At 45.4% G+C, this 14,718-nt stretch overlaps 1 protein-coding gene across 2 annotated transcripts in view; it reads right to left on the reverse strand.

Annotated features, from left to right (window-relative positions):
- GAR1 (GAR1 ribonucleoprotein) overlaps positions 1 to 14,718 on the reverse strand; it is a 146,999-nt gene that overhangs the window by 43,373 nt on the left and 88,908 nt on the right. For both annotated transcript variants that reach the window (XM_069630738.1, XM_069630739.1), the window contains exon 6: positions 9,226 to 9,373. In XM_069630738.1, the coding sequence (XP_069486839.1) occupies positions 9,226 to 9,373 (148 nt within the window). The remainder of the gene's footprint in view (positions 1 to 9,225; positions 9,374 to 14,718) is intronic.

Below are 14,718 nucleotides of genomic sequence, written 5' to 3' on the forward strand. Positions count from 1 at the left end.
GTCCGACTTAAACGACACTCACTCGATTCTGGTGTTCCTCTCCCCGGCACTTCATTTCTAGCAGCAGTAATGGAAGTACAGCCAGCTCAGAGAGGATTTCCAGATGAGCTTGTCTTGGGGTCGATTGGTCCCACCAACCCAAGGGGAGAAGTCATCCTTTGCAGGTCTTCTCTAGTCGAGGCGAATTCGGAGCTTCAGCATAGCAGCAGGGCTTCAATGGGCAAACCAACGGTCCAGACGTTGCAGCAGGAGTCTCTTCCAAGTTCTTCTTCGGATTCCTTCGTCCAGTTGTCGACTCTGCCTTCCAAGCCAAAAGCCTTGCCTTTTATGTAGGTTTCTCTCATTCATTCGCAGCCTGTCAATCACACAGCAGGGTGGCTGTCCTCCAAGGACAACCCTCCAGCCAATCACCCGTGGGTGCATTACTGTAACCAAGGAGACTAAGCACAGGGAGTTTTGGGCACCTCCCTCACTTCCTGCCCCTGCCAGACATGCTAAATCCTTGTGAATACCACCAAAGACAAAACGAACAAAGTGACCAAACCTGGTTTGGCGCCCAGAGTTAATCTCAAGAAGGACCTTTCTAACAAGAAATGGCGAAAAACGAAGACCAGGCCCATTTTGACAAAATGGGCACCCCTGGGTGTCTTACTGCAGCTCAGGGTAAAAACACACAATGGTAGTAAAACGTAAACCACTGCCACCAGCCATTAATTGTAGAAAGGGTAACAAAAATGTTACATGAGGAACTAAGCAAAGGGGATACCAAGTAACCCCTGCAGCACCATATTGTAAGATAGTTTGTGCTGGGACTAGAAAGTTACAAAATGTAGGTATAGTCAATTTCACTTCACTGCTCTTGGAAACAGCAGTTTTACCAAGAGAAGGTATTTAAACCTTTGGGAAATTATGAGACTTCCCTGTGCCACTGCACTGAAGGTGCTGTGTGTCACAATGTAAAGATTATGCCTATGGAGTTTGTCAGGCCCCAAAAAGAAACAGTCTAAATCACAGAAAAATACATGAGAGAGTGGGGGAAAAGGTCTCGCTGTCTCCAGGTTAGAAATTAAAAGTCCTAAAGTCCAGCAAAGGAGATGGGGGTCTCCAATGTAGAAGGGAATTAAAACCTGTAAGGCAACAAGAACTGCCAAATCCTGTAAAGTTCAAAAGGGATGCCTTTAGGGAGCCAGGACAGCCAAAGTCAAAAGGACAGTTCTAGTGCTGATGCAATCTTCTTAGCAAAAGTTAGTTGAACAGTCAGTTCATAGTTGTAAAATCCAGGAGCTCAAGTGAGCCTACTGAGGTGCACAAGCTGTTAACCCGGCACAAAGGAATTGCAGTAATTCAAAAAGATAGAAATGAGCACCCCCCCAAGCTAAAGGTGGTTAGCCCCACAGTGCCTTAGAATTGATGCAGATGTTCCAGCTGGCTTCCTTCTTGATGCAGACCCTTGTTGCAGCTTAGTGCTGTGAATTAATGGGATTTTGCATATAAGGCAAGGGTTTTGGGACTACAGGCAGAGTCGACCACTGGAACATCAAATCTGAAGATGGAGAGATGCCAGCAGCACCTTCCAGGACCGCAAAAGCACAGGTGAAACCTTGCTGCTGTGCTGACCCCATTTTCCCCATCGACAGGGAAGCCCTGCCAAGAATGACTTCCTCCCTTAGGCTGGTGGGACCAACTGGTCTCTAGACCTGCTTCGTTCTCGGCCAAACCCTGAGTCGCTGTGACTTCTTTGGGCTACAATTTCCCAATACCCGGGGTACCTGGACAACCAACAAGTGCAACGTCTTCCCGAGAACAAATATGGCATATTCAAGTAGCTCCAGAAGCAGGAATTCTTTGTCCAGTGTCCCCTCGCCAGAGACCAGGACTGAGGAAACTCCAACCTGGGCTACTAGTTTCTCTTTGGCGCTGAGAAAAAGGCACCAAAACCACAAAGCCACTGAATCGTGTGGACTCCATTGCTGCCGAGTCACTCTCCAGAGTGCTGGTGCAGAAGCCCGCCAGACGTCGTCCTTTCGTCACCACGACCAAGAACCAGGAACAAGGGTCTGCACCAGGAAGGCCTCCACAGCTGGAACCTCTTCCATTCCAAGGTATGTGAGGCTTGACATATGGCATACATTACTCGTAATCGTATTTCTGATGCTTGTATCTGCTTAGATTCACATGCTGTGCATAGGCCGACATCTAGCGGAAGCTGCAGAGTATTACAGTTGTTTTCGAAACTCGAAAAGGGACGTCGACGGGGTGACCTCAACTCACCTGCGCAAGCCTTCCAGCACGTGCTCCATCAAGTGGGCTGCCTTTGAGCTCCTGTGGTTTTTCAAAGAACTCCAGACTGTTTGATAACATTTGTCAAAGAAATGCTACATCCGAACTGGAACTGTCCCAGTGACTTTGGCTGTCCTGGTTTCCTAAAGGCTCCTCTACTGAACCCCATTGGCTTTGGCAGTGCTTGTTCCCTTAAAAGTTGTAATTGTTGACACTATTATTGCTGGGATAAAAGACTGCCTACGTCTCTCTGGGAGAAACTCACCATTGAACCAGTTGAAAGTGTGTTCTACTTTAACACTAACCATTTTCACTCCTCAACCCAATTTTGTGATGGTGAACAGAAATCAGAGCGAATACTGACCTTGATTGATGTCACAGTGTGGCTGCTCAAGGACATGTGACACTGAAGATTGAATTCTGGGTACCGGGGATGGCGGATTGCATTCAGAAAGATTTATCTTTTGGCAGCTTTCGTTGCATAGTTTACGGACCCACCAATGTTTGCTTTGTTTTTTAACCAGTTCTGACTTTGAGGGGACGTAAAGCCTTGAGCTTCACTTCCCATGCCTCTTGGCCATTTGTTAAGTGGAAAATGATCAGTCCTCAGACGATTAGTACTGGGAACCATTTCCCTTTTGTGTTAAGTTTTCTAACAAACACTGCACAGAGCATCTTACAATGCAGTGCAATGGGGATACTTTTGTATCCTTGGATTTTTGGTTAGTTGTAGATTTGCCTGGAGACAAGCTGGTTACAGCAATTATATTTTTACCATGTTTGTGTTATTTCTAGTGTGCACATTAGGGTTTACCTCGTATGGCTACTAAACGTGGCTAGTGCTCTAAAATGGAGTCACCACAAGATAGTTGCTTGTTCTTTGGCCATATTGTTGTTTGCCCTTCTTCCTACCCTGCCAGGAAATTCCACATAAGGTCAGGTCATGCAGTTGCCTGTGCAGCTGCAGCAGGCTAGTAATGCCTTTGTGTGTGTCCCAGGTAGTGGGTGGGACTGTCTGGTGCCAGAGTCTGGGTGTGAGGCATGACAAACTAATTGTTGACCCAGATTGGACAACTACTGGCTCTTTGAATGGTGCAGATCCTTACCATTGGTAGGCATGGACTTGCTTCCAGGCTGGATTTTGGATAACGAGAGGACTCCTACTACTATTTCTTCAGATCAGTAGTCATTTATTTGTACATTTATAGACCACGCCAAATCCTGAGGTATTTGGGCGCTTAAGAATATGGTTACAATTTCATTTGCTGTGGGCATAGGTTACAATCGTACCACAGAGATTGCACGATGGTTAGGTTGCACATAGTTTGCCATGGATTGCAAGATTATAACTTTACATGTTAGCTGTGGACAGGGGATACAAACATACCACGGGAATAGCATAGAAGTGGCAAATAGTTGGGTACGTAGATTACAAAAGGTAGGTTGCATGTATAGTTTAACGGTAGTGGCTGGATATTCCTGGAGAGGATAGCAGTAATCTTGGGCGAAGAGCGAGGTTTTAATACCCTTGCGAAGAACTACCAGAACGGCATGTCTGCTCAGAGTGAGATGGCCATAGAGTTCCACTGTTTGGCTGAGATTACTGGGACGCTACAGCCTCCAGCTTTTTGCAATTTGAATCTTGGGTTGGTCAGAAGGTGCGAGTAGGCTGATCGGGTGGGTCTGTTAGATTGGGCTTTAGCGAAGTGGTTGGCAAGATAGGCTGGGGCACTTTTAGACAAGCATTTATGAGTTGGAGATAAAACTTTGAACTTGATGCGATCATGTACTGGTAACCGGTGGAGTTTGCGCCTGGCTATAGATATGTGATCTTTTTGGGGGATGTTGAGGGCGGCTCTATTGTTTTGAGTTATTTGTAACTAATTTTGAGAATTGAAGCCAGCAAAGAGGGTTGCAGTTGTCAATTCTAGATAGGATGAGAGCTCTGGCTAGAGTGATGCAGCGGTCAGTCATTAGGAACGGTCTGCTGGCTGTGATCAGTTTGGCCGTGTAGGTTGCTGATGAGGCAATGGCATTAGCTTGTCTTGTGAGAGAGGGATGAGTCCAAGTAGGCTCCTAGTGTTTTTACTTCCCTTAGCCACAGTGATGATGTTGCCAACAATATTCAATGATTTGTAAGCTTGCAGTAATGAATTTAGTCTAGAGGAGTTGCTCATAAGTAGTTCAATTTTTTCATCGTTCAAGCAAAGCTCATGTTGTGCCATCCAAGCTTGAAATCGGAGGTAAATGTTGTTTGGCGTCTGTGTCAAAATTACTGAGATAGGTACGAGAATTTGGGTATCGTCAGCATAGTTGGTGTATGTGACGCCTAGTTTGTCAAGGAGGTCAAAGAGCATCTTAGTAAATACATTGTAGAGGGTCAGGGAGAGATCCTGGTTGTACACTGCATGCGACTGGGACCGGTTGTACTGCTGCCATGGGTGAGAAGACTCGTGTTGGAGCCAAGAAGCCCTAGAACAGTGGACTGAAGATCTAAAGACTACTCCTGAAGAGGCCTGGCATCGCTTCCTGTAGCTGGCCCAGTGAAGCCCTGTTGAACTACCTGATCTGCAAAGGCCCTGTGTGGTGCTTCAACAACTGGTCGTGGCACCAACCAGTCTCAAAAGTGTTCGAGCAACCAGCTGTCTGAGCCTTCGGAAGTGTCCCTGGACCACCCAGTGGACTGTCCAGCTCTTCAATGGTCTACCTCACTAGAAAGGTCGCTGTTCTACATTTGGAGCTGGGCTTTGGTGGTCGCCAGCTTCTGGTCAAGTCACCTTCCTGCTGAATTTTAGCTTCCCATCATCACGAGATCCTGTCCTGGAATTAATTCTGCAAACATGACTGAAGGACACTCTCCATCACATGTGCAGTGGTTGGCACTGGAACTAGCCTTACCCAGTCCTGTGAAATGTCCAGAAGAGAGCTGCATCAGTGGATCTTGCATTTCTCCAAAGCCATGGGTTGCACTCTGCTTTTAGACACTATTGGAAAAAGATCCTTGCACCTACAGCTTCTGGCACCTCTCACCGGAATCAACTGCAGGAAATCCAATCTCCAGCGACCCCCCGGACTCACATCGACCCATCCAGTAGTATTCTCCGCCCAAGATGGTGCAAACACTTCCATGGGTTAGCTAAGTGATTGGTCTGAGTGCAAAACTTGGCCATATCCCAATCCTTGCTGCTGCACATTAAGAAAATGTTAACACGAAAGACCATATCAAGCAGAAGTATAATGATTGGCATAATAAACCAAGGTGTCTGGAAATGGGCCCGGTAGGTACAGAGGCAAGATATATTGACCTCAAACAATCCTTTGGTCAGGAAAAGTACCTCACGTCAATTGCAGATAAGGCGGCACAAACCCCGTTTCTGAAAACTAGACTAGGGATACTACCACTCGAAGGGGTTACAAGCTCCTGGGGCAGAGAAAACACACTGTGTAAAATATTTGAGAATAAGGCTGAAAATCTAAAACCTTTCTTGTTCATCTGCCCCTCTCAAAACCATTGCATAAAGAGTACTATAGTGGCATTAAAACATTATGCAACCTAAGTAAAGCAGACCTTCAGGCACAATCACAATTTTGGAAAAGAGCCTGGCACCTAAGAAATGCACTGTTCATAAGCTTTTGTGTGGATGTTTGTATATCAATGGTTTTTACCTATATGAATACTATTCTATAATTAATATAACCATAGTCTTTTATAGGTAGCTTCTTTGCCAATTTTAGTTTGTAAATATTGTGCAAGTTCTTATTTTTAACTTGGCATTTTGTCTGTGATTCTTATAGTTTTTGTGTCTACTTTTATAGCTATGTGCTGAAATAAAGTTTGGTACTACTCCTACAGTCAACTGAAAATCGGAGGGGGCGGAGGGTGTTGGGGGGGGGGGGGGGTAAATGAAAATCATTTGTCTCCCCCTGTCCTCCACAGGATAACATTGAGAACAAGTCTATTTGTATCCTTCCATTCCACTGCTTTTGAGGCATCGAACCACAGTACTACAATCTGAAAGGTAACAATTTACTTACGTAGTAACTTTGTAGCATCTCTTTTCTTAAAACAATCACAATTAACTTATCTGCTACAGATACAGTCTGACATTCTGGGGAGAAGCAGGGCAACTCCTGTGACTTTTGAGCACAAGGCCAACTCTTTTTAGGGATTGGACTTCTGAAGCTAGGGAATATTACTTGTGACTTGGTTCCATCTTTACTGTGTAACTACTTACCTCAGTTGATTTAAGTCATTGAATGCATTTTAAGAACCTATGGTGACTGTATAGGGCATACATTACTTACCGTAATCTAATTTCGGATGCTTATATCTACTTAGATTCACATACTTTGCATAGGCCATCTAGGTGTGGAACATTGCATGTTTTCGAAGTTTGGAAAGGCACATCGACTGGGCGTGTCCAATACCATCCTGAGTGGGGCATGGGTACAAGAGACCCATGCATAGTCACATGTCGAGTTCCCTCAGATGGTTTTGTTTCTAACATGAGGGAGCGTGAAGTGTATGCCCGAGTACATACAAATAGGTGTAAGATGTCTATGTACCTCCAAGAGGGGAATAGGGTGGGTGCAGGTTAATCTAAGCTGATAAGCATCAAAAATATGATTACGGTAAGTAATGTATGCCTTCTGAAGCTTGTGAATCTGCTTAGAATCACATGCTTTGCATAGAAAAAAAAGAGCAGCACCTGGAGGCAGTGGTGGGATTGACAGCACAGCAGCAAAGAGGTCTTAGCACTGCTTGTCCCATCTGGGAATCCTGTTTGGAATGTGCGTCCAGACAGTAATGTTGTGTGAACGTAAGTATAGAACGCCAAGTAGCTGTCTTGCAAATGGCATCTAAAAGCTAAAGTAGCTCCTGTGCCAGATGTGTGCTATGGGCGTGAAAGGCAGAATTTTGTTTGGAAGTGAATAACACATTTTAATGCATTTGACTGTCCATTTTGGGATGGCTGACTTACAGACAGGATTCCCTTCTCTTCGAGTAGCTATGGAAACGAAGAGAAGCTATGGAAACAAAGAATCAGTTTTCCTCATTGGCTTGGTCTTAAAAGGTAACACATTACAGCCCTCCTAACAATGTATGGGTGATCATTTCTGCTGAATTGGTAGGGTTTTGGGAGAATGCTGGAGGTTCTACGGACTGGTTGACATGGAACTTGGAAATAAATTTAGGAGAAAAACGTAGGTGTTCCGAGCGCCACTTTGTCTTTATGAATAAGAACAAAGGGATCTTGAACTGATGGTGCTTGTTTTTCACTGACCCTTCTAATAGATGTAATGGCAATGAGAAACGCAGTCTTGTAGGTGACACTGATTTTACAGGCATTTCGATGTTAAAGACTGATTGCTGATATTCCATAAAAAGATCTGCTAGGAAAATGGACTATAGTTATAAAGTTCAATGCCAGCCGGCATAAATTGCTTGAGAAAGTCTGACCTTCCGTCAGATAATATAAAGCAGTTTGGCCATTTATTTGTAAACTCATGCATATTCATGACTTAGGATTCCTCCTTTTCTGACCGGTTACTTTTTCATCTAAGCAGGCTCCCTAACCTGCCACGGACACATCTAAACAGAGTCCCTTACATGGGTTTGTGATGTCATCACCATCAAAAAATTAACCCTTCAGAATTTTAATGCAAAAGTATCACTTGGGGCACCATGGACCAGGGACAAACTCATGACCCGTCCTATAAGTTGCAACTGCCCGAAGCTTAGTATAACATCCACCACAGACCTAGGGCTAACAGATACCTTTAGGTCCAACAGACTCACAACAAAGTGGTGGCACTGGATTGGCATTCACGGGGGGTAGGAGGGAAACTTGGCTGATGGAACAAAAAAAAGAATATAGAAGGCATGTGGCAGAGCTACAGTTGGGATTTTCGACCATACACCAATAACTGTACTGGCTCCAATGAAGGGAAGAATTCATTTTCAACATTCCCCCTCCCAAGCCCCCCATCGTAAAGTGTTTCTCGTAGTATCACTAACAGTGCTCTACAACTACGTACAAGATCTTTGAGTCTGCCTTCTGTCTGGACTTCCTATGCTTACCAATGAGAATTGTGGCCTACCGACATCTTGACTACATTCTAGTCACAAAACGCAGAAGAATAAATCGAATACTATAAAGAAAACAAACACTGCACATGTCAACAGCTTTAGTTTTGCTAAAGGGACTTCTCCCACTGCATTGTCTGCCTCATAGGGCACAGGCAGAGAAATCTGGGAGGTGGCCTTCAAGGCTAAAGGAGCACTGTAACGGGAAGGTAGTGCAGTCTTTACATTGTCCTGTCCCCACACACCTCACTGGTTCTGATTGCTTTCAGTGCACACTGTGTAGTGCAAGCCACATCCCATATATCTTTACTTATTCAAGCTCCACGTATAAGCAAATTAATTTAGCAGTAGAACACCTATGAATCAAAACTCAGCTGCCTCTACAGTATGTTTACCTTATTTAGGTGCAAGTGACCATTTTTTTTTTTTTAACGTTTAAAGTACATACAGTTTTAACCCGAAATTGTCAAACCACCACAAAGGTCACTAGAAAATGTAAAAGGGCCTGTTCTCAGGCCTACACTATGGTAACAAATTCTACAATACTGCTGTGTTTGATGCAAGTCTTAGTTTTTCTGACTTTTTCATCTCAATAGAACATTACAATATCAAAGGCCAAGTGCTGTAAACGGCGACTAAAATGCATTTAGGGTCCTCTGCAATAGATTGGGGGAGTGGTTAGGAAGAGTTGTGCAAGCTTGAGAATTTACATAGGATCCAAACCTGCAGAAATAGTCAACAGCATTTGACAAATACAAGAAAAAATATGGCTAACGCTCCCCACAGTTCATGTTAAAGATATATGTGTTAGTTTAAATGTCAAAATTGCAGAAGTCTTGTAACTTAATACAACTTACCACCTCTACCGCCAAATCCTCTTCCACCACCTCTCCCTCCTCCACGCCCACCTCTGCCTCCACCACGTCCACCTCTCTGTCCTTTCTGACCTGGGGGCTGAGGCAGAAATCGTTGCAGTGGCAGCAACTTCATAGGGTCAATGAAAAACTGAAATAATAAAGGGACCAAGAATGCAGTAAAAAAGAATGCCTCCAGCAACACTTCTACATGAAGATATACTTAAAGAAAATTGGTATCAACATTTTTTTACCCAAAATGTAAAACACAGCATCTACGCTGTGCCTTCTTATAAGCTTTCAACCACTGCACCTGCATGGCTTTTGCCAGTCTTCTAACCCCTCATTTGCTCAACCCAGGTTCACGTGTGCGATCATGAAGACTGCCATTTCACCCTTATCCTCTAAACCATACCACTTCTTCCCTTTCTTAGCCATCCTTTTGCAAGACTAGGGCGCAGGTTAACCAAAGAGGCAGATTAAAGACAAACCAGAAAGCTGAGAAACAGCTGTTCAAAGAAAACATTTTATAAAAGCATAAACAATGCAGATGTGACTGCTCCCCAAACCGCACCATTCCTGCCAGCGTAATCCAATGCCAGTTCAAACCCCAATGCCCAGAGTGTTCCCTCCTTTGTATAATTGTGTACCCTTTTGCTCCCGCGTGGGAGGATGAGTGGGCGCATGTGATTCTAAGCTGATACAAGCTACAGACTATTACTGGCAAATAATAGTTGTCTTCTGGAGCATAATTTGCTTAGATTCACATACTTTGCATAGATTAGCTAGCAGTATTTTGTGTAGGAGGCAGGAGCGATGAAGGGCTAAAAGTGATCTTAAAGATTGCTTGACCCACCTGTGGGTCTGACTTTGAATGAGTCTACACACAATAGTGGTGTGTGAAACTGTGTACTGAATTACAGGTAGTTGCTTTGCAAATGGCTTCTAGGGAACATTTGCAAGAAAAGCCAGGGTTGCTCCTTACTTATTGTTGAATGGGACCTTGGTGTAAATGGCAATGTTTTGTTGGCTATGGAGTAGCACATTTGTATATATCTAACAATGCCCTTAGCTATACCTGCGCTTTGGTGACTGCATCCCCTTCTCTCCCGGTTTTTTTTTTGGTCCATGGGAATAGGTGGTGTTGTTCATAGGTCTTTAGTTTTGTCAAGTTAGTACATTACCACCCTACGCACATCATGTGTACGTAGTGCTCTCTCTCCTTCAATCTGAGCTCTGGAAGAACTTTGGTAATTCAATGAACAGGTTTACGTGGAATTTGGATATGAATTTCGGGGGAAATCTAGAATGAGTTCTGAACACCATCCTGTTCTCACGAATGGCGACAAATGGTTGAGAAACAAATAGAGCCTGTAACTTGCTTATCCTTATAGACGTAGTATCACAGAGGAAAGCTACCTTGTAGACTAGCTCTTTAAGTTAGATTTTGTGCCTGAGTTCAAGGGGCGGTCCCTTGAGCCGTGGGAGAACTGTGTTTAGGTCCCATCAAGGGGGAGGGGGAGATACTGATGGGTATAAGCGTTTGATAACTTCCATGAAGACTAACTACTGGGATTTTCCACCATGATATTTTGTGGTGTAGGCTGCCAAGTGTACTTTAAGTGAATTGTACACAAGACCCTGAGTCTAATAAAATCATACATCATAGCACATCTGAGCACAGCAATCTATGCTCTTGTTTCTTTTACACCAAAATACTAAGCTCTTCAGTTTGCTGAAATAAAAGTGTCTGGTTTTATCACTTCTTTAATCTTATCTGTTAGGGAGTCTTAAAAGTCCATCCCCCTATGGTAGGAGTAGAGAATAATCACTCTTAGATGTCTGTTACTTACCTGTAACTATTTCTCCAGCATTAGTATCCTTCATAGATTAACATGCTTGAATATTCCCAGTCAGACTGCGAATCCTCAGTAATTTAAATGTTAGACTTAAACCTTTCCCTATAGGAATATGCCACAAAGCAAGTCCCATAGGGCCTGTGTAGACAGTCCTTCAATTGTGCAGTCCCTCCACCTCTTTTGGTCCTTTTAGACCACAACCAATGAGGTGACAGGGCTCAAGCTCCACCCGAGGCAGCCATCTTCAGATTTTGAACCGTTTAGGCTGTTAGGCGATGACTGACTGGATACGGAGCAGCTGCTCCCCAGGGAAGGAGAGGGGCGCATGTGAATCTATGAAAGATACCAATGCTGGAGAAGAATAGCTACAAGTAAGTAAAACAGACTACTCCAGCATTGGGCACTTCATAGACTCACATGCTTGAATAGAATACCAAACAGTCAAGAGACTATGAACGTGCCTGTGAGCAAAATATCGATGTCAATAATACACATACTTCTGAAACTCACTTTGAGTACGTGAGCAGTTCACAGGACACGCAAGTAGAGACAAAAGTATCAGGAAGGAGGGATACAGATAAATATTGTAAGCCTACTTCGGCTGCTCCTACGTAGGTTTTGGAGCACTGCCTGTCCTACTGCCGTTTCCCTTCCGATGTCGTCCTCCAGGCAGAAATGCCAAGTGACCGTGTGGAGCGTGCTCCATGTGGCCACACAGCATATATCTTAGACACTCCTGCTTGGAACGCTGCCGAAGCTGCTCTTGCCCTGGTGGAGTGTGCTGTTGGCAGAGACGGTAGTGGATCGCCCCTCATCTGGTGGCAGTGGGTGATGCAGCTCGAGACCCAGCGAGCCAGTCCCTGTTTGGAAATGGTCCCTTGCTGCATACTGCAAATGAGACAAAGCCTGTTGGAGGTTCGGAAGTCCTTTATATGTAGCATTTTAATATTCTAGAAACATCCAGTGAATGCAGTGTCTGCTGAGCTGCAGGATTGCTGAGGAAGGTAGGTAATACAATCCGCTCTGAATACCTTAGGGATGAATCTTGGGTGAGGTCGAAGGAGGACTATCCTTCTGAAAGATGGTAAATGGTGGTTTGATGAAGTGCTTATAGTTCCCCAATGCGTCAGGCTGACTTGATTGCCAACAAAAAGGCTGTCTTCCAAGATAGAAAATGTAGGTCGCACCTATGAATAAGCTCGTACGGCGCTCAACAGTGCTGCCAGAACAATGCTAAGACTCCAGGAAGGAATGGGTTTCCGTTCCCTGTGGAAGGTGCGCGCCAAACTCTTCAAGAAGGCTTTAAATGCAGGGTTGGAGACCAGAGATTCCTGGTGATGCTTTGCGGTGTAAGCGGAAAGGGCTGAAAGGTGTACCTTGATGGATGAAAGCGCTAATCCAATCTTTGCCAATCGAAGGAGTATATCCCAGTGTTCCGAGTCTAGTGCACGGTTGTGGAATCTTTGCTGCTGGGGAACCAGCCCCCGGAGAGCTAGACTGGCAGGGTCGTGGTGAAGCAACTGGTCCTTGTGCCGAGACAGCAGACGTGGGTGTGGTTGGAGACAGATGAGGTCTCCTGCGACAGTGGTAAAGTGCAGTGTACCATGAATGACATGCAAGGGCCATCATGATCATGGTGAATGTTTGTTCCTTCATTCTGCAGAGCACACGTGGTGTTAACCGTGTTGGAGGGAAGCTGTAGAGGAACCTACCCCTCCAATCAAGATAAGGCGTCTCCCAGGGAGTGTTTGTCCAGGTACCTGTGAGAAAACCGACTGTACTTTGTTTTCAAATGTGGCAAACAGGTTTATCGCGTGTTTCCCCCACCTGTTGAACAACTTATTCAGTTCTTGATCGCTCAATTCCCATTTGTGGGATTGTAAGAAGTGCCTGCTGAGCTTGTCTGCCAGTATGTCGTCTTTCCCCGGAAGGTTTTCTACCCTCATGTAAATCTGGTCTTTCAGCACCCAATTACAGAGTTTCTGCACTTTTAGTGACTTTGTGCCCCCCTGTTTGTATAGTGCATCAATGCTGGGTTGTCGGTTTGCACAGTCACCACTTGACCAGTGGAAGGAAAGATTTCAGGGCCCATCACATGGCCTATCACATGGTCTTGTGTTCTAGCACATTTATGTGCAGGAAGGATTCTTCTGACCACACACCGCTGGCCTGTAGGTTCCTAAGTGGGAGTCCCACCCCGACAACAAGGCTTCCATCCTTCAAAGTAGAGTTGTCTTGAGAGTTTGAAACATGCCCTGTAGTAGATTGGTGGCCTTGGTCCACCATCGCAAAGTACCATGGAATGTTGGTGTGAGATGCACAATGTCCTCCCATGATCCACTGTATTGGACCCATTTCTTGTCCAGCTCCTCTTGAAGCGGTCTCATCTTCAGTCTGAAATTGGGCACGAGGAAGATACAGGAAGACATCATGCCCAGGAGGGACTTGTCGTACAGTGGAGTTGGTTTTCTTCTGAAACCATGTGACAAGGCCTTGTATCGTCGCCTATATGTCTGGAGATAGACATACCCTCAGGACTAGAGTGTCCAGATCTGCCGGCAGAAAAACTGATGTTTGCGCTGGTACAGAAGAGGCCTTGTCCTTGTTGACAGAAAATGCTAGGTCTTGAACTGTTGTCTTTTCCTCCGCATCTGACGCTGCTCTCAGTGACACCCCCTTTATGAGCCAGTTTTCCAGGTATGGAAAAACCTCTACTCCCAACCATCCGATATGTGGCTACTGGTGCCAGACATTTTGTAAAGACTCGTGCCGACTTGAGCCAGAAGGGGAGCACCTTGAACTGGAAATGGTGTTTGCCCACAGAGAAACAAATGAACTGTGAGGGGTGGATAGGAATATGAAAGTAGGTGTCTTCTAGGTCTAGGGTGGCAGCGATCACTGATAGAGTGGGCTCTTGGACGGCCAGGGTGCGGTCGGTTTGCCAACTGGTGACAATGAGTGATGCAGCCTGAGAGCCACCTGGAGATAGAAGCCTTGGACAAGGCCTTCCCATGGTTCACAGGACCAAAGTACACAAAAAGCAGAGAAGTTTTCTGGAAACTCTTTGTGCAGGCCACATAAAACTTCCAGCAAGTGCAAAGTCCTTTCAGCCAGCGAAGAAGGAGTCGGAAAAAACACAGGCAACACCAAGGGTTTATTGATATGAAATTCCGAAGGAACCTTGGACATGAAATAGGGGAGCATCCGCAGCACCACCCTAGTCTCGTGAAAAGTCAAATAGGGCCGCCTACAGGACAGGGCCTGCACCTCACCCACTCTACTAGCAGAGGTGATGGCCACGAGGAAAGCGGTCTTCCAAGAAAGGAACTTGAGAGATGCCCGATGCATAGGCCCGATGGGAGCCCCCATGAGGCTAGTCAGCACCACGTTGAGTTCCCATGCCGGGGCAGTAGCCTTCACCGGCGGGAACGATAGGAATAGTCCTTTAATGAACTCCTTCACTAGACGGTGTGACCAGAGAGAAGACCACCCCGGAGACCTGCTGTAGCGGGAGATAGCCGCTAGATGCACTTTGATGGAGGCGTGCGCCAGAACAGGTACGGAAGGACTTGGGGAGCTGTGACCCTCAGAGGGTTAATCTTCTGCGACCGGCACCAAGGCGCAAAATGCAAACTCT

Source organism: Ambystoma mexicanum, chromosome 6q, assembly GCF_040938575.1.
Source record: "Ambystoma mexicanum isolate Mex_15411 chromosome 6q, UKY_AmexF1_1, whole genome shotgun sequence".
Classification (NCBI taxonomy): Eukaryota; Metazoa; Chordata; class Amphibia; order Caudata; family Ambystomatidae; genus Ambystoma; species Ambystoma mexicanum.